General features: G+C 45.1%; 1 protein-coding gene and 1 long non-coding RNA gene across 18 annotated transcripts in view; one reads left to right on the top strand and one right to left on the bottom strand.

Moving 5' to 3' along the window:
* Positions 1-20,277, top strand: part of LOC147014516 (ETS-related transcription factor Elf-1-like) — a 95,198-nt gene extending 74,921 nt beyond the window's left edge. For 14 of the 17 annotated variants that reach the window (XM_085852517.1, XM_085852512.1, XM_085852514.1 and 11 more), the window contains 7 exons: positions 10,114-10,357; positions 13,681-13,779; positions 14,947-15,099; positions 15,311-15,391; positions 15,738-15,930; positions 18,050-18,337; positions 18,539-20,277. In XM_085852517.1, the coding sequence (XP_085708643.1) occupies positions 10,114-10,357; positions 13,681-13,779; positions 14,947-15,099; positions 15,311-15,391; positions 15,738-15,930; positions 18,050-18,337; positions 18,539-19,094 (1,614 nt within the window). In that variant the 3' untranslated portion in view covers positions 19,095-20,277. Of the gene's footprint in view, positions 1-10,113; positions 10,358-12,122; positions 12,510-13,680; positions 13,780-14,946; positions 15,100-15,310; positions 15,392-15,737; positions 15,931-18,049; positions 18,338-18,538 lie in introns of those variants that run through there. The other 3 variants (XM_085852519.1, XM_085852521.1, XM_085852520.1) reach the window with 3 other exon arrangements.
* LOC147014515 (uncharacterized) lies at positions 18,757-23,246 on the bottom strand. Its single transcript, XR_015050791.1, has 2 exons — positions 23,112-23,246; positions 18,757-21,429 (listed from the first exon to the last, which is right to left on the bottom strand). It is a non-coding gene; the product is annotated as an uncharacterized LOC147014515 (long non-coding RNA).
* Positions 23,247-23,560: the final 314 nt, after the last annotated feature.

The raw sequence follows: 23,560 nt of genomic DNA, 5'->3' as shown, positions 1-23,560 counted from the left end.
ATGTTTAATATTCTTAGTCCCGTCCTTCTCATGCTGTCTTTTGGCTTGCCGAGTTATTTTCTTGACTTGCCTTTGTTTACTTCGCTCGTGATATAAATCTAACTCCAGTCCTGTAATTATATACCTCATAAATGCCTTCTGCTTCTCCTTAATAGCATTCCTTATCTCACTACTCAACCACCCTGGTCTCTTTCTACTAGTTTTCCACCTCATTGGAATGTACTTACTCTGCACTCTACACATTTTCCTTGAAGGTTTCCCATTTCTCTGATGCTGATTGTCCTGTTGTTGGAGTCTCCCAATCTACATCACTCAGTTCTCTCCTTATACCCTCAAAGTTTGCCTTCCTGAAATCGAATAGCCTTACCCTACTATCCTGAACTCTAACCCTTAACAGAATCTTTGCACACACAATGTTATGGTCACTTGCTCCGAAATGCTCCCCAACCTCCACCTCCTCCACCATATTGGGATCGTTACTTAAAAGGATGGCTAACACTGCACTCCCTGAGTGGGCTTATCTACAAACTGGGTTAAAAAGCAATCCTGGAATAAAACTAGGAAATCCTCATCTGCTCTGCCCTTTCCCTGTTCCTGGACCCAATCTATCCCTGGCAAGTTAAAATCCCCCATAATCAATACTCTTCCCTAAACACATGCCCTTTTGAATTCTTCATGTACTCCTCCTTCCTCCTCTTCCTTCACACCCAGAGCCTTAAAAAAGCATCCAACCAGTATCTTACTGTTGTTGCAATCTCGAATCTCTACCCATACAGAATCCTCAACATTTATTCCTTCCTTAATGTCACTCCTTTCTCTTGATGCAATGCTGTCCTTTACCCAGATTGCTACTCCTCCTCCTATTCTCTCCTTCCCATCACACCGAAACACCTTGTAGTCTTCTAATCCTGTCCTCCAGTTACTCTCCATAAACCATGTCTCACTGACCGCAACTATATCGTACTCCTCGCTATTTACTTTGGCTTCAAGCTCTTCTATCTTATTATTTAAAATTCCAGCATTGGTAGAGAATATATTTAACTTTTCCCTTCCTGAAATTCTATTTTCCTGCCTGGCCTTACTCATCCCAATTACTTTATCCATTCCTTCCTTAATACCTTCTCACCCTCTGCTGACCTAGAAAAATCCTGAATTCCTTACTCAAATCCCACTTCAAGCCTTGCTGCCCCCTTTCTATTTAACATATGGCCATCATTCCGGAAACACTTCCTTTGTCCCCAAAATGATTCCCACTGCTTCTTATATGCAAAACCTTCCTCCCTACACCATTCTTCCAGCCATTACTTGACATCGATTGCTCTGCTCATAATTGGTTCACGAGCGTCAGCCAGAGTGACCACTATATTCGTTATATCTGTGTGTCTGTGTGTCTGTCTGTCTGACTGTCCAAAGCATAACTCCATGGACTTTGATCCGATCTTAATGAAACTTGGTTATGTGTTCGATATCAATGTCTAGTGTTTTCCTGGATGAGAGCGTGCTACGCCCATTGTGGGTGGCGCCACGCCCAAAAAATAGCCATTTTTAGGGGGTAGTCGGATTAAAAATGTATCTTCTCCTAGGGAATTTACTGAATGGAATGGGTTCTTCGGTATTTGAATAGCAAAATGAATTATCTAAAACTTGTAGCGTCCGATTTTTCATTTTTGTCCCAAGGTCAAGGTCACAAGGTCAAAAACTTAGAAAATTGCGAATTTTGACATAAAAATCATACGACCGCCCAAACTTTGAGAGCTGGGATAACAATATTTTTTTATGCATAATCTTGAGGTCATTCCCCACCTAAAGTCTTGAAACCATTTTCTCTATCTCGAACACCTTGCCCGTGGCGCCCCCTTCAAGTTTGTTTTTACGCTGATTTCACAAAGTATGGATAATTATAATCTGAGCAGTGTGAAATGCCATATAGCCTTTAAGACATTATATTGTTCCTGGAATGTTCCAGAGGAAGTTTTGCACCAAAGGTCATAATCCTTGACCTTTGACCTTTAAAGGCCACAAAGGTCAAATTTTCAAAGTTGTGGGAATCGAACCGGCGTTTCGACCTTCTTCGACGAACTAACTCCAATAAGCTATAGCACGTATCCTGTTTCCTTATTTTAATGTCCACAGCATTGTTTTGGGACCTTTAAAGGTTATGCAAAGGTCAAATTTTGAAAGTTGTTGAACGAAACCGGGTTTTCGACATTTTGCAGCTAAAACCTGTCACCCATACCACATCATGTTGATCATTTTTATAACTTGGTCAAACATTATCACATTGTCTCATCCTTGACTTCTGAAACAATCTACATCGTCAAATACCGCTCGTGAACCATCGTCATCTTCAGATTTGTTTCTATATTGTTTCCTAATCTTGGGAGAATCTCAGAAAAAATGACATCACAACCCTTTGCTTTCAGCCACTTTCCCAATATCCTGTATCAATTTTTCAAAACCTCTGAGTAAACTTTCCCGACATCATTAACACCTCGGTGTACCACAACCAACTTCTTCCTGCCATGACCCGATACAATATAGTTTACTCTTCCATTAATGTCCATAACTCCCGCTCCTTCAAAACTGCACAGATTTCTATGTCTACAATCCTTCCTGCAGAATGAAAAATCGACATATTTAGTTGTTTCATCACCTACAAAAACTGTCTCCCATATCTCATTTCTACCAATTTCTATTGCTGCACCTCCACCACTGCCTGCACCCAGTGCAACTCCACCACTGCCTACAACCAGTCCACCTCCACCACTGCCTGCCCCTGTTGCACCATCACCACTGCCTGCCCCCACTGCATATCCACCTCTGCCTGCCCCCGTTGCACCAGCACCACTGTCTGCCCAAGTTGCATCGTCGCCACTGCCTGCCCAAGTTGCACCGTCACCACTGTCTGCCCCCGTTGCACCGTCACCACTGCCTGCCCTCGTTGCACCGTCACCACTGCCTGCCCCCGTTGCACCGTCACCACTGTCTGCCCCCGTTGCACCGTCACCACTGCCTGCCCCCGTTGCACCATCACCACTGCCTGCCCCCGTTGTACCGTCACCACTTCCAACATAGTCAGCAACCTCACTCCACAACCGTAACCAACTATTATCTACAAATTTCTCACATTCTGCTACTTGCTGCAAATTATCGATGCATTCCTTCAACCCGGTAATTACTATCCTCAAGTGGGCTATTTCCTCACACTTTCAACAACAATAACAACCCTCTGCTTCCCCTTTTGTTGACGTGGCCCACATTGAGCAACTGTCACATTTTTCGAACTCCTCTTCCTTTCCCCTTCGGTCTTTATTTATAACCTTTTTTATCCTCATACTCCCAAGGCCCCAACTGACTTAACGCTAAACTTAACACGAGGCCTTCCCCTGCTTCTTTCAATGAACTCACTCAAATACCCTCCAAAACTGTTATGAACATTAAAAAAATAAGGACAGTTCCACAGCCCCTGACACAAATCACGATAACAAAATACGCAAAACGCTTTAGAAGGACTGGAAGGAGAGCTCGCCACCCAGCCATCCACGTGGGGCGGCCGATCCTCGAACCGGCAGAATTGAATTGATGTCAAGGCGGGGCGCTCGTCTTCCTCAAAGTAGAAGAAAAAAAGTACTATTGACGGTGTGAGCAATGACATCAAAACTTTTTATTGACCAAATGCACTGCAGGCAGGTTGGTAGTGATTTTAGGGATGAACGTTGTTGAGTATTTTAAGGAAAAACTGGTTGACATATAGCATACTCAGCTCTGGTTCTGTGTTTGAGTCTTGTTGGGATCAGATTCAATTACACCTGTTTGCATTGCCTGTCTGCATGTGTCTGCAATTACATCTGCATTGCCAGCAGGAAGGACTGCATTGTAGAGCATGCCTTTGAAAGGGACATTTAGCTGGCAGTCCTGTCTATAATGTGAACAGTAAACATATTCTGGTATATTTTGTGCGAATATGCCATGAGGCTGGTAACCCAGACCATTTTCAAATCTCCTCCATCTGCTAAACGTAGTGTTATCACTTCACCTGATTCGGGGCCTTTGTGGTTTATATGCGCTGCACTGGCTCCACGAGTGGTGAGAACCTCTTGGGATTTTTTGACGAGGTTAGATCAGGTTGAATGACCTGGAATCATCTGTATTAAAAAAGCATAAATAAATAAATAAATTCACTTTTAATTATAAACCTCCTGTAACCACGTGATCCGTTTCCACTCTCTGCGTTTACCGATCCAAATTCACCATTCACCTCATGATCTTTTCTTCAACCTTTCCTTCACCTAATCTTATGCAATCTTGATCAAACAAAATAAAATACTACTAATAAAAATGATCTCTTATAATGCTTCATCTTCCTCTTTCACACGTGTGGTTCTCATTACTCTATCATAATTCACTCCTCTTCTTCTATTTAAACAGACTGCTCTCAATTCGACCTTTCCTTCATACCTTGTTTAAAAAGTCCAACTGTTACAGTGTTTCTTCTCTCCATTCTCTTAATTCGCCTTTATTGCATCCATCAAGAAATGTCTTTAGTCACATTTCTGAACTAAAAATAAAAAAACCAAGTTTGCTTTGCATGTTCACTTTCCTTGAATCGTCATTTTTTTCAAACTTCAATGCCAATTCACCCCTCTCACCGCTTCCTCTCAAAGCAACCATCACATTCTTCTCCCTCCAAGCTTCCCTCTCACCTTTTTCAAAAGCTCCCCCCCTCACCATTCTCCCTCAACTCTCCCCACTCACCCTTCTCCCACCATTCACCCCCCCACTCACCCTTCTCCCACCATTCACCCCCCCACTCACCCTTCTCAAAGTTGCCCCCTCTCTTCCACAAAGCTGCCTCCTTCCCCTGCCCTCTCTCCTCCATATCATCACTCTACCTCCTCAAATCCTGAACTGCCTTCTGCCCCCTCTCTTATAACTCCCCACGGTAACTCAACTCAGCACCATGGAGCCTTTTCTCCTCCTCATCCGGCCCCCCCTAGCTCTTCTGCAATTCCCCACACTCTCCCAACCACTCTCCTTACCCTCCCTCCTCCCTTGTCATACCCTCCCCTCCCCTGCACCCAAATCCTCCCTCTTCCTTAACAGTGTGGACCTCAAACATCTGGGGCCTTTGCTCAAACCTGACAGATCTTTCCATACAGGTTTCTTCTGACAAACCAGACATAATCTGCCTAACAGAAACTTTCCTCCCCTAAGACATGTCTGACTCCCTAATATCTCTCCCTGGTTACTCCCTCCTCCGGTATGATAGACCTGAGCCTCGTTCTGGTGGAGGAGTTGCTCTCTTCATCAAAGACTCTATTCCTCACTCTCCATGCCCTGCCCTCACTCCCTCACACCCCCAGGAATACCTCTGGCTATGGCTTCCCCTCCACTCCCACCTCATGTTTATTTGTGTACTGTACCGTCCACCAAATAGTGATGACTCTATTTACACCTCACTATCCAAAAACATGGACCAACTTCTATCGTCTTATCCGAACTCTCTCTTCCTCATATGTGGTGACTTCAATTATCATCATGCCAGTTGGCTCGGTGTGGGTACCTCTCTCACCTGTCATGGCACTTCAGCAAAAGACTTCTGTGACTCATTGGGACTGACTCAATCAGTCAACTTCCCGACCCGGATCTCAACCAATGGTACTCCATCTCTTCTGGATCTGATTTTGACAAATTTCCCTGAAAATATTTGCTGCTCTTTCTTCGCTCCAATCGGTTCTTCTGACCACGTGCTTGTCAAAGTAAACATCTCTCTGGCGGTTATTATAGAACCACCTCAGTGCCGACAAGTGGCATTTCACTCAAGCCGACTGGCAGGGTCTCCAAGCAGCCATCAAACTTCGAGACTGTTCTCTCATCGCTACTTTCTCCAACATCAACTCATCCTGGGAATTCTTTCAAAGAAACTTGCTCTCTCTCATGCACCGATTTATCCCCTCTCGTGTTCAGTTGTCCTTCCCTTCCTCCCGCCCTTGGTTCACTGAACCTTGTGGCGAGGCAGTTGTCCTGAAACAACTTGCCTTTACCTCATGGAAAGCAAACTCAACTGAGGGTAATCTCAGTTCCTTGCATAAAGCTCAGAACAAGTGTGTATCTACCCTCTGGAGAGCCAGAAATCAACATCTTTCTCATCTCAAGTCTGAACTCTCAAACCTCTCTCCCTCCTCAAAATCCTGGTGGTGTTTAATCAAATCTGTTTCTGGTGCATGTTCCCCCTCCACCCCCTCCGTTACCTCAAATGGCCACACTGCTGATACCGCATGTGAAAAAGCTGAATGTCGAAACTCGGTGTTTGCATCAAAATCGTGTGTCTGAAACCCATCATTTTCTGTACCCATCTGACCCAGTCGCACCCAACTGTCCCTGAACTCTGTGTCCTTTTCTCCCGACAAGGTGGAGAGCTTGCTGTCAAACCTCGACTCAGATTCTGCAACCGGTCCAGACGGCATCAGACCACGTGTCCTCAAAACCTGCTCTTCTGCTCTTGCTCACCCTCTCTCTGTTATATTCACTCTCTCATTTGCCCAAGGTCATCTGCCATCTGCTTGGAAATCTGCTAACATCACTGCCCTGCATAAAAAAGGTGCAAAAACAGATCCCTATAACTACAGACCAATCAGCCTTCTCCCAATCATCAGCAAGGTTATGGAATCAATCATCGCTTCAGACATTAAATCCTTCCTCTACTCCAATGGCTTGATTTCCAATCATCAATTTGGTTTCAGACCAGGTCACTCTACCCTGGGATATGCTGCTTCTACTCTCCCAACAATGGATGGAGTTACTCAATGCTAGACATGAAATCAGAGCCATGTGGCTCGACATATCACGTGCTTTTACAAGGTCTGGTACCCTGCCCATGGTATCCAAGGCCATCTCCACTCATGGCTCGCATACTTCCTCTCTTGTTGCAGCCAACGTATGGCCCTAAATAGAGTTCTCTCTCATCCCCTCTTCCTGTCCAGACTGGAGTTCCTCAAGGCAGCGTTCTGGGCCCTGTTCTTTTTCTGGTTTTCATCAATGATCTCGCTGACTCTCCAGGTAATTAATTAATCATCTATAAAAGGTTTTTTTTTTCACAAAAAAATTTTTTCACCATAAATTCCCCATGAGGTCCCCATTATGCAAGCCACGTTTGGTAGCACTGCGACCCACAAGGCTGACATGAATAGCCGGACTCCAATGCAGAGAATCCCACTTCTCCCCCCCACTCCCTAAAATCCCCCCCCTATTTTACTCCCTGTTGTCACCCATTATGTGCTCAATTTGATTGCGATCACATCGGCAGTTCCAATGATCTTACCCTCCCCAAATCACCCCCTCCCCATGGATGTCTGCCAAGTTTGGTGGCTCCACAATGTTTCGTTCTCAAGATATACAAAACATAAGGGAATGGACGGACAGACAAACCAAAAAAATTGAGTGTGACAATAAGGTCAGTTTGTGTTTGTGTTCAGCCTTACTTGATGGGAGACTGGTTAGACAATGCACCGCGTGTAGCACAAAGAGGTAAAAGTGACAAATGACCTCCTGCACATGTTTCCTCATTTATCTCAACTGTTCAGTGTGGCACTCTGAGCGATCAGGGTTTCAATCCAATTCGTAATTGTTTGAGTTCCAGATTCAATTCCTTGCTGCTTTAGTTCCAGCAAGCAGCACGATAACATTGAGCACGTCTTCCTTTTATGAAACATGTCAAACCTCTTCGAAAGGACCGTTTACAAAACCCCCCCATCCACTTTCTCAACAATCCTCTGGAAGAAGTCTTTTCTTTCAAGCTTCTAGGTCTCACTATCTGCCATGACCTTTCCTGGGAAAGTCACATTTCCAACCTCGCCTCAAAAGCCAGTCGCCGACTGGGAATCCTCCGTCGTGCTAAGTCCTTCCTCGGCCCTCTTGAGCTCCTGACCACTTACAAAGCTTTTGTCCGTAGCCTGATGGAGTACTGCTCTCCCCTCTGGGCTGGTGCTCCTGCCTCCCACCTTTATTGGCTTCACGCTGTCGAAACCAGGACATTTAAGCTCATCGGCATCTCCCGCAATGAAGCTGAGTCTTTGGGCCTCTCACTCAATCACCGCAGGTTGGTCGGTGGTCTTTCTGTCTTCTACCGACTCCTCTCCAGCCTTGCCCCCCCCTGCTCTCTCTGCGATTTGTCCCCACCACATTTCCACAGGGCGCTCAAGGTCCGCCAACAACCCCCTTCTGGTAAAACTACCAAAATCACGAATCACTGCTCATCTTCACTCTTTCATTCCTCTTTTTTCCTGCCTTTGGAATAAACTTCCTCACTCTATTCTTTCCCATTCTTCCCTCCAGGCTTTCAAAACAGCTGTTCACCACCACCTCTTATCATCCCCCATCCAAATCCTCGATCTTTTCTACCCCCGATAATCCACCCAAGCCCACTTCCTTCAATTCTCCTGCTTTCCTTCCTGAAAGTCCCCGAAATGTCCATCTTCTCTTCGCCATGTTCCCCGTCCCATCCCCATCCCCATCCCTTCCACAGTTCACCTAATGTGTCTGTTCCCCACTGTTTTGTCCCTTCCACTCCCGCCCCTCTTGTCTCATGCCTCCTTGCTGTGAGTTGTGTGTTAGCTCTCATACGAGCCTCGACCAAGGTATACAAAAAAAACAAAAAATAAAAATAAAAACCGACTATCCCCACATGCTCGCACTTTGAAAGACTAGGCCTTTGGGCCAGTACCTTAAAAATTGCTGGAAAACAATGATCTATCTGTGAAGGTCACGCATCAGGTGGAAAACTGACATAATTAAGCCCTTTGCTGATCTATGTCTACAACCGCCACCCCAGCAGGCTCCATAAAAGCAAGCTTCCAAACCAGAGATCAGATCAAATCCTTCAAAGCTTTATTATCGCTGAGTGGCACAACAGAGAATTTAACTGTGTGTCCATAAGGTCCCTGCGCAGCCCTGTCATGATGATTGTAATTTTTCATTTAGTTAGACAAATGTTGCTTTTTCTTCTTCTTCTTCTTCTTTTGTATGCAGCACATGGATGCAGGTAGCGTCAGTTTGCTCGGGGCGCTGCTGTGCTGCTGATACAGCGCACTCTGTAGGTTAGAGCAGGAATTTGTAATTTGTTAGGTTAGCCGGTGATAACTCGACTACTCTTCACTAAGGACAACGTAAGATCTTTAACGTCCATCAACTAATTCTGACAAACCAGACGCCCAGTTTCATGTCCATTTGAGGGACGGCATGCACATTTATGCCTCACCCCACCAGAAAGTATGAGGATGACAGTTTATAGCTGAGTCGGGATTCAAAATCAAACCCAGGCTCGAGACGGCTCAGAGATGAGTGTGACTTGTGCATACCTATAAGAGTTGAAGCTAACCTTTCAGTCCCATCACACAAGTAGCCTGTAATTCTGTTCCCACCGTCCGTCTGCCTTGTGTCCGAGCTGATGGGATCACAAGGACACAAACATTAGTGTGTATTGGCTTACGATGAAACAGCACTGTGGACATTCGGACAAAAGGCAGACAAAGTCTGCCGGGAGTTCAAGGGTTCATGATTAAAATATACTTGCTGGCAAATGGGAAATTATTTGAATCCTTGATACATTGTTACTGGGAGGTTTGCCATTTGCTTCTCCTGATTGTGATTTTTCTCAATCAGCACAAGACTGCCTGAAATTTAGTATTTAGGATTGCAATGCGAGTTACCGTATCTGATGCTCGCGAATTAAGTGCTTATTTGATGACTGACTACAAATGGCCCATTCTGTCCATTTGTTACTTCTCTGATGGCAATGACTTGATGGCATTTCCGGTAATTGAAAATATTGTGACTGTACAGTGAATCCAATTTTTTTGTATACAGTCAAGGCTCGTGGAAGAGTTTGAACATTGCATAACAAAAGGAACAGGAGGGGGGAGGGGGTGTGGGGACACCAATAGCAGAGTTGGAGAGAGAAGAGAAGAGAAGAAGAGGAGAGAGAGACTGGATGCTCTAACCATGATGCCACCGAGTCTGATAAATACTGTTGCTTTCCATGTAGCTTTCATGAATGGTTATTCCGTGTGTTTGTTTGATTTGAAGTGGAAGTAACATGTGACTTTGACCGTGCAGGCGGTAACAAGCACTCCAGATGAGTTCCTGCCTGTCATCGTGGAGTCGCTGCCCATGCTGCAGGGTGGTGTCGAGGCAGTCTTGGGTTCAAGTGGACTTGAGCTGGTGTATGGCTCTTGTGATGAACCAGGCCTCACTGCAAACCAGCTGGCCTATGCAGGTCGCGGAGGCGAAGGGCTACTTCTTCATGGTGACCCACCGCTTGTTGGTGCTGAGGAACAGGTGGTTGAAGATGAAGTAGCAGGTATGTTTATCATCATTTGCATATACCATCGAAGGCCATGAAAGAGCTGGAAAGACTGATAAAAATTGTGGGGATAGCACACTGACAATGGATAATTTTGGAGTTGAGATCCATAGCATTAGGTGGACATCAGACGGACAAATGCGAGAAGCTTTAAAAAAATAAGACAAGTACACATGGGAGGTGGCAAGAGGAGATGGTTCGCCATAACATTAAAATCAGGACTGGTGGGAGTGAGGAAGCCCTGCGCCTTCTTTGCAACTATACATGGAGATGTTTAGTCCCTTTGACAATCTGGTGAAGGATTCCATCAAAATGTGGAGTGCATAATGCTGTGCCATATTTAGTGTCCTTGAACCCGTTTCCATCACGCTCGTACACTTAGCCCTGGTACCTGATTCTCAATATATCACCACAACACACGCAACGTTTTTAGAATATACTGTACTCCAAAGTGAAAGTTGATTCCACTTCTTGATAAGTACTCAGTCCTTTAATGTCACTTGAACACCACCTACATAAATAGCACATTTGACACTGAACGAGAATATGGATGTGTGTGTGTGTGTGTGTGTGTGTGTGTGTGTGTGTGTGTGTGTGTGTGTGTGTGTGTGTGTGTGTGTGTGTGTGTGTGTATACATGTATAAGATTGAGGCGATTGGGATAACACATTTTTAAAGAAGAAGAAGGCACCTAAAACCAAAAGTAAAAAACTAGATCGACTCCGCTAACTTGAGCAAAAAAGCGAGAGCAGACCCGGTCTCAGGCAACGTTTCGCTGGATTCACAGCCGGCTTCCTCAGGCACAATAGTCTCTTGACCATCAGGCAAATAGTCTCATACCGGTGACCATAAGACCATACTCTTATCCATCCATTGGGACCATACTCTGTGTAGAGCGTTGGTGCTGCCTAAGCAGTCTCCTTGGCTATTGGACACAATCCTGGACGGGTCATCACTCCGACACAGGATACCACCAAGGTGGCACTCATTTTGCTGACCTCGGAAGGGTGACAGGCAGAGTCAACCCCACCTAGTATTAATTCAACAGCCGAGCGGGATTTGAACTCAAGACCCTCGGATCCAAAGCCCACCACCCTAACCATTTAAAGCCAACACCAGCGATGATAGATCTAATTTTACCCATTAACCCCTCCCCCAAGCCCACCTCTTTCCAAATGTCAAGTTTTTCTCCCTCGTGACAGTTTACTTCTGTCTCCATCTTGTCCACCACGTGTATCCTGATTCCCTCCCGAGCCCTCATTCCTCCCCACATCCCTTATTCGTCCAAGTCTTCCTCGATTTTGTTCTTCAACCCTGTTGTCGGTGTGTTTCCCTTCTCTTTCGACTGTTGCGTCCCACGTCATGTCCCAGCTCCTCCATGAGCCTCGACTTTGTGTACAAATATATATATATATATCTTTTTTGTAACGCCATCTGGATTTGCATCAAACACATGTAATAAGACACGTCGGGTCGGGTCGGGTCGGGTCGGGTCGTCTCTGAACGGTCGCGGTCGCTCGTCGTCTTCCATCGGATCAGAACGCTTCCGGCATCTCACAAAGAACGCTGCTGAACGTCGACGTCACCGACCGTTTTATTTCACTCGCATCGGTTTGGGTGTTTGCGGCCGTTGGGAATGCGACGTTTTGATTGGTTACCACGAGGTAAACGTCACGCCCATTTGCTCCTCCCCATTTACCGGAAGTCAAACGGACGCATCTCTTGCACAAAGAGCGGTTATATTTAGCGGAAATTCGGTGAATAAGCCTCGTTAACCTCGGGCGATGAGAGTTACATCGAACAGAAAATATTCCTGTGAGGAAGGAAAAAAAAACCGGACAAAACGATCCGTAAAAGGCTTCGACGTGATTGGCTGCGAGGTACTTCCGGAATCGCGGCCACAACAATCCCCGTACTGAGTCCGTGCAGGGTTTGTGGGGCCGTGCGGAGTACGCGCGCTCTCTACGTCGCGTTGAGCCGCCGGGTCGATTGATCTCGGCGCAGACGTCGCAGGGCCCGCGCCCCGTCCGTCTCGGCGCCGTTTCCGGGATCACGGGGCCCGAGAGGAGGCGAGCGCCGGGAGGGGAAAATGGCGATGTGCGTGCGCTACGGGGGACGCGGAAACCACCTGGATTTGCTGCTCAAGGCGGGTGAGTGCGCTTCTCACGCGACTTGCGGCCCCCCGTGTAATTGTAAGCACGTGCGCGCGCGCCTGTGGTACTTCCGGATTATCGGCGCGCGGTGTGAGCGGGAGGTAAATGGCGCCATGTGCTTCGCCGTCCTTCCGCTCGGGGAGCCTCAGCGCAGCCTCCCGTTTCACGAGCGCTCATCACGAGTCCTGATCCTCAAGATCCTCGTCCCGGTTTGAGGGTTTGAGCCGCTGCGCGATCCTTCGCGCGTTCTGTTCACCTTTCAATACGAACACCGACGGGAGAGTCCGTGAGGAGGAAATCATGCGCAGGACGAGGCCATTCGGCCCATCATGCCTGTGCCGCACCAATGTCAGATTTAATCAAACCGTCAATACCCCTTCCCTTCGTTTGCAGCCTTTTGGCTGCTGCACTGGTACTGGTACTGGTGCTGGTGGTCGTATGGCAGCTTAGCTGCCGGGGTAGCTATCATTTCCTGAAGCGTGACTGTGTCGCTGATGCAGTGCCCCTCCACCAGTACACACACTGGAACTGGTACTCATTTCGCCGACCTCGGAAGGATGACGGTCTGAGTCAACCCCACCTGGTGTTAATTCAGCGGAAAAACGGGGCTTGAACTCGGGACCCGAGGATCCCAAGCCACCACCCTAACCACTAAACCAACACCAGGTTTCACTGGTACTTATTTCGCCGACCTCGGAAGGATGACGGACTGAGTTAACCCCACCTGGTGTTAATTCAGCGGGAAAACGGGGCTTGAACTCAGGACCCGAGGATCCCAAGCCACCACCCGAACCGTTAAGCCACCACTAGGTTATAAATCAAACTTTTCAACACATCAAATTGACCTTAAATGGTTTTGGATGTCCGAAGAGGCGACGATTGCGTTTATTCCGTGATGTCACATCTTGGTGGTTGTGACGTCGTTTCTCCTGTGCTTTTAAAGAGCTGATTTGTAAATTGATTTGTCTTCTTGCCATTTCCCTCTGCTGTGCATTTATGGGGCACCGCATGGGCCCCATGTAAGGATGGTACTTGTGCTGTGAGTGAAATGTGTTGAAAAGTTTGATTGATGGTTTTTTTTTTTTTTTTTTGAAAAAAATTCTTTTTTTCTGCCTCATTTCTGACTCGTTCCCTCATTTTCTCCCTCTCATCCCGGTCTGGCATGTAGTGGAGGCTTCTGTGAATGGACACGTCAGTGAAGAGGGTCACGCAGAGACCATTGAGGCTGCCGAGGCTTTGTTGCACATGGAAACACCTGCATCCATGGGTATTGGACAATCGTATTTGATTCAACTCAGCCGATTAAGCTTATTTGCTTAATGTGAGCTTTGTGCTCAGAGTTATTTTTGCCACTGAAGGTGGACGAGGTTATGTTTTCATCTCTGTCTGTCTGTCTGTCTGTGAGCATAATATCTCAAACAGTTGTGGATGGATTTGAACAAAACTTGGGAGATTTGTTGGGTGTGTGATTAGGACGAATTAATTCGATTTTTGTGAAGATCCAGAACAAGCTACTAGAAATTTAAAAAGAAAAATAAATGAAGTGATTTTTTTTTTTTTGTTAATCATTGGAAGATGAAGCACAAAACGTTATATAGCGTGCTATTTCAAAAAGTTGTGGCAAAACTAGGTGGATGAGTTTCGTAGGTGACAAGAACAAGTGGATTTGATTTTGCTTCAGGTCCGGATGCAGATCCGGCGTGGATACAAACCGTAAACTGTTCAGCCTGGCAGAGGTATGCGCTCTCCCGAGTGCCATTCTCGTTTGGTCTTTGTTTTGATTGGTCATGGAGTCGGCAATGATTAAACCACTGTGCAGGTGATGCAGAAGGAAAGTATCCAATGCGTCTTAAAGACGTTTTATGACGATGGTGTTTTTTTTACTTATTATTTTTTTTGTCGGGTGGGAGGGGCTGGGGTGTAGTCGAGGGGCTGGGCGATTGGGTGATGGAATCCCATGTACATGGGTTTCAATAAGGGTACACCAATCCTTGGACAATCGACCCATGATCTATCTTTGATAGTATTGTGAATGAACAAGTATTATTCCCCCCCCTCACCCTCCATTATTTTTATGGCTTCATAAGTTTTCCTTATATCAACATACCATTATCCTTTAATGATACTTTCAAAATTTTTTAATACATAGTCTCGGCACATGGAAGAGCCAGCACACTGAACGGATGAAGACTGAACAGACAAAAACCAAATGCAAAACAACCTACAATTATTTCCACCTGATTGTTGGGTTGGCCAGGTGAACGTTTTTGTCCTGAATCTTTCACGAACGGGATGACCATGCCTGATGTTCGACTGAGGACAATTTTGACAGCAGGAAATTGCCACTGATGCTATTATTCTACGTTGCACTCAAGAAATATTTAGCGGATCTAATTTTACCCAAATGGCGACTAATCCTTTATGGCCATGACAGGTGTCACGCCACCCTTCGTGCCACCAGCAGTGGGGAAGGCCCATGAAATTTCCAGAGGACTGGGTGTGGAGAAGGTTCCGACTGGCCGTAACAGAAGTGCAGGTGTGACCAACAGGAGTCTTTCCATGCAGGTTTCCAGCCACAAGAAAAAGCGTGAGTTTCTGCTTGCCATCCCATCGATCATAGTACTTTTGTCGTATTCTGCACAATTTCTCCTGCTTGGAGGCAATGCAGACAGCTTTGTCATTGGTTCTTTGTTTTTTTTTTTAATGTACTTAGCAATAGTGGATGAGTGAATGTGCAATTATTTATGAAAATAAATGGTTGCGGTTACATTGACTAACATTTCAATGTCCACTCTCAGCAGCTCGCAAGTCACGGGCAGGCCAGGCCTCTCTTGTCTCTCTACCTGGAGATGGGTCCAGCAGAAAGAAGTCTAGAGAAGGTAAGTTTAACCGTTGCATGGTAAAAAGCTCTCGTGAGAGTCCTTGATTCTTCTGGGTTGAGGGCTGCGGAGAGTTTTCTGTTTGTAATTGGGATGTCCAGCTATGTTGCCAGGAGGACAAACAGTGAGCTTTATAAGTGGTAGCAAAAGTAATTGATTTGTGAAAGTGGATTTTGAAGAAACGCATTCTGCAATTTGCACTGCAAGTGTCTGCTCGCCGTGGCGTGTACCTTCACTTCTGCAAGTGATAATTAGGCCTCGCTTTGAGCTAATTAGGCCAGGAGAAGGAGGAACAGGCTTTTCTGTGTGAGCTATTGAAAGTTGTCTTTTTAATCTTTCAATCTAGGTCACACAGTATACCTGTGGGAGTTCCTGCTGTCTCTGCTGCATGACAAGAGTACATGTCCACGGCTCATCAAGTGGACAGAGCGTGAGAAGGGCATCTTCAAGCTGGTCGATTCTAAAGCTGTGTCGCGGCTCTGGGGACAGCAGAAGAACAAGCCTGACATGAACTATGAGACAATGGGAAGGGCGCTCCGGTGAGTCCCAGGCACCTGGGATTGTGGGATCTCAAGGTTTGATGAAGTTTTGCATTTTGTGCCCAATGATGAGAGCTCTGTATGCCTTGTGAACAATTTCTTGGGATTGGTTCATTCCAGGGTAGGTATAATTTGGGAGGGCTGTGACAGGATGATCGAGATATGCACACTCACCACCTCTGCGCTGTCTATCCTGGGCTTGAATCCCGACCCAATTATAAACTGTCATACTGGTGTTTCACAGGCAGGGCGATTCATCAATGTGTATGCCCGTCCCTCAGATGGATGCTAAACTGGCGTCCCATGTGTCGGTGTTAGTTAGTTGACGTTCAAGATCCCACGGTGTCTTTTGCAAAGAGTCGGCGAGCTATCGCCGGCACACAATTCCAAACTACTACTGCTGAGAAGGCAATGGTAAACCACTCAGTATAACCCTTACCAAGAAACTGCTTCGGCAACACTGTAACAGAGTTCTGATGCATCATAATTGTTTGGGATCCTGACTCGACGCTGTGGCTGTAAATGTGAAAATGGAACAGCACTTAATTAATTCATTCATTCATTTATTCATTTTGGTTTATTGAAAGAACTTCAAATACTGGACAAGGCAATCCAAAGAATGACATTTGTCAGGTTTACAATAATAAAACAAATTTACAAGAAGAAGAAGAGCAATCAGAGATTGCAGACCCTTGCCAGGACATGTTTTGTGTGGTGATTTTGTACTGGTGTGTTACATCATTAATTAATGAGACATAATTAGAACTGCCAATTTATAACTGCTGGCAATGATGACCAGCTACCAAGATGTTCCGCTTTGATGCAACCCTGCTATGATTGTACACCTGAACCTGAACCATGTTTTTTTTTTTTTTAATTATTATTCAATTGAATTTAGAATGGGATTAAAATGAATTCAATTCAAATCAAATGGAAGACTAAATAGGTACAGTCCTGCATTGGAGTAATCAGAAGGAACCTGAACAAGCAAAAAGCAAAGATGAAATCATCAGGACGAACCTGGATAGGATTCACATTTCACCCTGCTACTCCTCTACCCTCAAAACCAGCCAGGCACAGCCAAGTGAGCCTTGTTCAAAAAAAAAAAAAACAATTACAAAAAATCAAAAACATTAAATACTTCTGGCTGCCAGACCATGTGACTGATCAAGTTGAAATTTAAAACATCTATTTCCCCATCACTACTAGATTATAGTTGTGACGTTTCACGTCGATTGATTAAGCGGTTCAAGAGAAAGACTTAAAAAAAAAAAGATTTTCGCTCAATACAATATGGCCACCAGACCATGTGACATCAATTATTTGTGAATACCTTGGTATACCCAAGGCTTGGGGAACATTCGTGTGAAGTTTCCCCTTGATCTGTCCAGCCATTCTGGAGAAGATTTTTTTTGTAGGTTTTCGGGTAAATCCAATATGGCTGCCAAACCATGTGACCTATGATGTCATATATATATATATATATGTGAACCTTTTGTTCCTCATGGATTGGCCGTCATATGTGTAAAGTTTCGCCTAGATCTGTTCAGCCACTTTAGGGCAGTTGTTTTTGAACTTTTCTTTTTCTTTTCTAAAAACAAATGGCTGCCGAATCACCTGTCCGATGACATCAAATTTTTTTTTCTGTAGACCATTTTATCCCAAGATGACCCTCAACAATTTTCATACTGATCAGATATAGCACTCTACATGTATGCTATTATGACATAACGAAGGCACCTATGATGTCATTAAAAAAAATCACACTTTTTCTCCATGAGGAGTACTTGCCGTGTGCCAAGTTTAAATTTTTTCTTTGGTGCAGTTATAGAGATAGAGGTCCAAACTTTTTCGGTTTTTCCATCATGGCTGCCCGACCACGTGATCTATGATGTCATAATTATCATTAAAACATTCGACATAAGAAGGCACATTTTCATTACTCTTCTGTGAGGTTGTACCATTTTTATCGAAGCGCTGTCTCAGCTTCACAAGGATGGGTGTGGGGAGAGGGGGTGGAGGGTGGGTGATTGGGGTATGTATGAAACCTAACGGTGATCGTTTATTTCATCAACAAACAGGTTATTTTGAATATGGCCATGACTGTGTCTTCTTCCAGGTATTACTACCAACGTGGCATTTTAGCCAAAGTGGAAGGTCAGCGCCTGGTCTACCAGTTCAAAGAAATGCCCAAGGAGCTGTTGCTGAAAAAGGAGCTGATAGACAGTGATATGGAGGACATGGCCTCTCCGGCAAGTCCTCTGCCTTCCCCACTGCCGCCCAAAGCTTCGACTCTGGCCTCTGTTTGCCGGACTCAGCACCCTGTGAGCAAGGCCAAGTTGGTGTGTGAACAGGAGAAGGTGGTGCAGGCACGTCCGTATATGGATGACCGCACACCGGTCATAAAGTACGTGAGTCGCGTACGTCTACAAGAAACCAGTTAAAATAAGCTTGCTTCTCTGAGTGTGTTGCTTGTTGACTTTTCTTTTTTGGTCTTTTTGGGGAGGTAGAAGGGTAGACAGTTGAATTCAAGTTGTCCTACTTGTTTTGTGGTCATTGTTAAACTGTCTGTTTTTTGACTCTTAAAAATAAAACTTCCCTTGTGCAGGTCTGTGCAACATGTCAATCAGATGCCTGTCTTCGTGACTATGGCCATGCCTCTCGAGGCCCAGGCTGCTGTTTCCTCAAGCGTCTTGGAACAGCCACAAATGCTCGTCCATGACTTGAGCTCAGTTGTGCCTGTGTCGGTCTCTGGCGGGACGGTGCACCGAGTTGCACATGCGGGTATAAAGGCGGAAGGCGAACCCATTGGCCACTCTGAGCAGCTGATATCACTCCTGCCTGGAACCCAGCTCGTGGCCATTGTGTCCGGGGGTGAAGGCGAAGAGCATGTGGTGGATGGTTCCAGCAGTTTAGTGGCCACTGTCATTCAGAGCCCGGATGCTTCTGGGGAGAGCTTGCTCTTACTGTCGACAGGAAAAGATGGCAACTGCGTATCTGGTGGAGCCTCGTTGAGCACAGCTGAGCTCAGTGATGTTCTGGCGTTGATCGGTGGGACGCCCGAGAGTCGGGGAGCATTGACTGCGTCGAACAGCATGCCAGGTGTGGTGCTGCCTTCTGCCACGATGGAGTCTGCGCTCGAAGGCGCGTCGAACCAGCAGTGAACGGGGGTGGTGGTGGGACGCTGTCTGGTATTCCTTGACTAAATAGCCAACATCTTTGAATGTTGTATAAGGGTATTGAGGCTTCAGCACCTTTCTTTGTACATAGTCTGTCTCTCTGCACAGTCTTATCTATTACCTAAGCTCCTGTACATATTCCGAGTGCTCCAGACGCACTGGACTGCAGTTTGGGGTTGGAATACTGGTGGAGATCATTGTCCCACCGATTTTGACCTGTGACCGTTGCTCACCGTGGTGCTGCAAATGTCTTTAATGGAAAAAAAGAAGAAGGAAGACTTTGTAAATTACCTGCAGGATTATCCTCGTTCATATCATCTGAGCACGTTTCTCCTTTTGTTAAGTTTAAGTTCCATGTGCCATTCATCTTCCGTTTCCTGTTGAACACGCTGCAGAGATGAGTGCAGTGTGAGATTCTATGAAGAGGAAATGAGGGTTCAGATGTTGATGCATTCTCCATGCGGTTGTGGTACGCATTAACTTTCTGGTCGCCATAAATTTACTCACTGGGGATGGTTATCGTCATTTACGTTTTAACCCTGCAACAGTCTCGTGTCGAAGGATCGGTTTTATAATGGTGATCCTGCTGATTTGAAAAGCACAAGTTTAACGCTTCGAGGTACTGGTTTGGACACCGACATTTGTTTAAAGGGAATCTGGTTTCCAGTCGTTGGTGTCCATTTGTTTCCTGTAGTTTGTAAAAGCCACAGCAGCACAAGGTGTGCTTTGCTGAGATGTCGATTTGTTATTGGTGAAGGAGGAACTTTTTTTTTTGCTTCTGGTCATGTGTCCTTTCGAATGAAAGTTAAATTGAAACGACCTGTGCTCCCGTTTCCAAAAACGAGTGGTTCTGTATTATTTGGGGTAACTAACGGATGGTTTTCGGGTCGCCGTTTTGAAGGGAGCGCTTGGCTTTCCCTGCCGCTGAGCGGGTCGCCGCAGGCCATGGACCTACCCTCCCTAAACTGGGGCCAGTGTGCCAGGAAGGTCGGTCGATTACAAGGTGGTGGCGCTGTTTGTGTAAAGATAAGTGCATGGATAATGTAGTTGCAATATTAAATGAGCTTTAAACGAAACAGTAAAAATAGATTATTTTTATCAGGTAAAGGCTAATGGTTTGTATGTTTTTCAATTTGCTTTTGAGTAAAAATCATGGCTTTGAAACAAATGGCTGTTTTTGTGAATATCTTGCTGGTTTTGAGTGTAAAAGCATTGTGGTGGTGCTGGAGTGGCAATAGGGATGGCACAAAAGGTGTTTGTTTGTTTTTTCTGTAATGGTGAGAATTTTATCCACATTTTTTTTTTTTTAATGCAACACGTGTTTTGGTCATATGGGACAATTGACTATTGTGTGCCATCTTAACGTACACAGCATACCATTCTGGCGGTGCAAAACCTGTGAGCATTTTCACCTTCATATAAATCCAGCAAGCTGCTTTTGTGGTAAAAGCTTGTAAATGAACATGACCTCTCAAAGTTTTAACTATGACCCTGTGATGTCCACCCTTGTGAAAGGTGGCTTCAAACTCTCTCTCTCTCTCTATATATATATATATATATATATATATATATATATATATATATATATATATATATATATATATATATATATATATATATATATATATATATATATATATATATATATATATATATATATATATATATATATTGAGAGGATGGTGTGTCTTAGAGACCACGAGCACCAGTCAGCCCAGAACTTCCTGCAGGATCCCACACCCAGTCGCGTTACTATATGTAAAAGCCTGAATACGAGCGAGTACCATGCCGGCGGTTATGTAACAGACCTCATTCAGTCTTATGCTGCCATTAGAATGTCAGGACACCGTTTCTTAAAGAAATGGCCTTTAGTGTCAGTAACAAAAATGCAAGTTTTTACAATGGCAGGCAAGCAGGTATTTACAGGGAGAGAAAAACAATGGAATGACATGTATGTACAAGTTCAGCTGGTATACATTCCCTCTTATCCCCTGTGTGATGGAACCGCTTTTGGAACTTTATCAATGACTTAGCACTCCACAGTAAATCTGCCGGCATCATTCATCCGATGTGGAAGGGAGAGATGTGTGATTGGTGACAAAGATGAGCTGAGATATAAAAATAGATAGGGACAGGACAGACCCCTGCATACCTCACACTTGTTGACTCTCACTCTGATTTCCTGACTGAAACCAGGACCCTCCCTCCATGTTTGGTTCCACTTCTGCTCTTTGCACAGCTGCAGCACCAGCATTTCTCCGTGGGGTAGTGATGTCACATGGCACGTATCTCATGCATCTCCTGGTGGGGCGCCTAGGCGCTGTAGATGGGGCAGAGTGTCCAGCGATAGAGGTATCGGACGTGGCAATGCAAAAGCAAAGGTGTGGAAGGTGAAGAAATGAGTTTACAAAAGCGAAAGGATGGAGACTGAAGAGGCAGGAAAGAATCAATGATGCGACGAGCAATGAACAGCAAAGCGTGAAGGGGAGTGAACAAAATGAAGCGAAAGGAACGACAGCGAGAAGAACGCAAAGAGGGAAAGAGGAGGGACCGTCACATTTGTTTTATATATATATATATATTATTTTTATTTTTTAGGGGGGGTGCCTAAAACACTTTCCCAGACCCACTAAGGCATGGGGGGGGGTGTCGGGGATCATTTAATGTTACCTATCACAGAGCAATAAAGGCCTAAGCACTCTAGAGCGATGAAAATACAAAATCCCCAAACCTACAACCTTTTCAAAATTTTCAATTTTTTTTTGTTGTTGCCGAAAACACTGCGGTACTCACTGATGCACCTCTGAAGGGTTGATGAAGATCCGTTTGGCCATCTCTGAGGAAAATGGTCACACACACACACACACACACACACACACACACACACACACACACACACACACACACACACACACACACACACACACACACACATTCTAGGGACTAATGCTGTCTGTCCCACATGGAAACACTTGGCGGAGACAAAAAAATTGAGGTAAAATTGCTTCAATTAATCCAAACCTCTGTGAAAATCTTTTTTTTTTTCCAGACCAAAAAATAAAAAAAAATAACATTAAACCGAGGTGATGTATAAGCAACAGACTGCTGCCTCAATCGCCCCCGAATGTTTTTTCTTTGCTTTTTTTAATATATATATATATATATCTAACCTCCCATTTTTGAGCTCCTTCAACCAGCGTAAAAGTAAAAAGGCTTCCTTTTAAATATCGTGTTGTCACGTCACGTGCTTCTCCTAACTGTACTATAGTTTGAAAGTGTTGTTTGTTTATGTCACTTCTCTGCATTCCTGAACCGCTGTATGCAAGGAGTGGAAAACTGGTGATTGTGCATGGGAAGCTTTTAGTTATAGATGGTTAGAAAAATAATTATAGTCCCTGGGGTTCATGATGGGGGGGGGGAATACCCCAACCACTTATACTCTCCTCCAAAGTACATAGCATCGTGTCACTCAGAATGGGAGGAGGTGTTCCAATTCTGGGGGCATTGTCTTTTCGGTAAGGATGGGTTCTTCGTTAGTTAAAATTGATTTGATCGTTGACCAACACATGCTAACCAAAGCTATGAAACAAAATGGAATATTTGATTGCGTTATGGAAAAGAAGAATGAACAAAATGCAACAAGTGAATTACTTTATGACCCTTGGCCCACAATGGATCTAATCCTGGTAGTCGACACCACCGATTGAATATTAAAAAATCTAACTACCGTTGTTTATCATCTCAGTTGTGTGTGCAGTCGATGATGATGTCGCTGATACCTTCAGCGTGAATGTATCAAGGTGACGCCGTGATGCCAAATCGTGGAAAATGGCTCTTGGAAGAATTTGGCAACAAAGGTGAATTTTAGGAAACTGTGTGTGTGCGTGTGTGCGCACCACGGAGAGTTCTGTTGCACAGGTGAATCTGGTATGGTTACACAGGTGTACCGTGGAATTGATATGACATAATCCCCGGTAATCGCCAGGTGGGGGTGCAGCATACCCTGAGTATAACGAAATGTCCAGGAAGATAAACCTGCAATCTCGAAATGAGCAAGACCCTGGGGTAGGGGGGTCTTGTACTCATTGCACTTCATTACAGATTGTCTTGGTACTTGCTCCAGAAACGAAGACCTCGTTTTTCGAAGAAACACCAAACGCTGCACACCTGAATACAAACAAAACGTTTTTCCACATCGAGTCAATAATGCCATGAAACAATGGACCACCCACACCATCCACAAGCTCGAGGCGACCATGAACCTGAAAGATCATGCACAGAGGGTTGTGAAAGTTCAACGAGAGTTTGTGCGAGGTTTAAAGATCGCACCAACTTTGGACAATTTGACTTCGTCTCGCATCATAACCGCAAAAGAATTACCTTTTCCTGTTTTGCTTGAGACACGACCCCTTAGACCCCCACCCATCGGGAGCCCAACCCCTCCTTCCTTG

This window comes from Eptatretus burgeri, chromosome 13 (genome assembly GCF_056783735.1).
Source record: "Eptatretus burgeri isolate ZD-2024b chromosome 13, Ebu_testis_v1, whole genome shotgun sequence".
NCBI classification, from domain to species: Eukaryota; Metazoa; Chordata; class Myxini; order Myxiniformes; family Myxinidae; genus Eptatretus; species Eptatretus burgeri.
The sequence above is the reverse complement of the archived record's forward strand: the minus strand, read 5'-3'. Positions and strand labels throughout refer to the sequence as shown.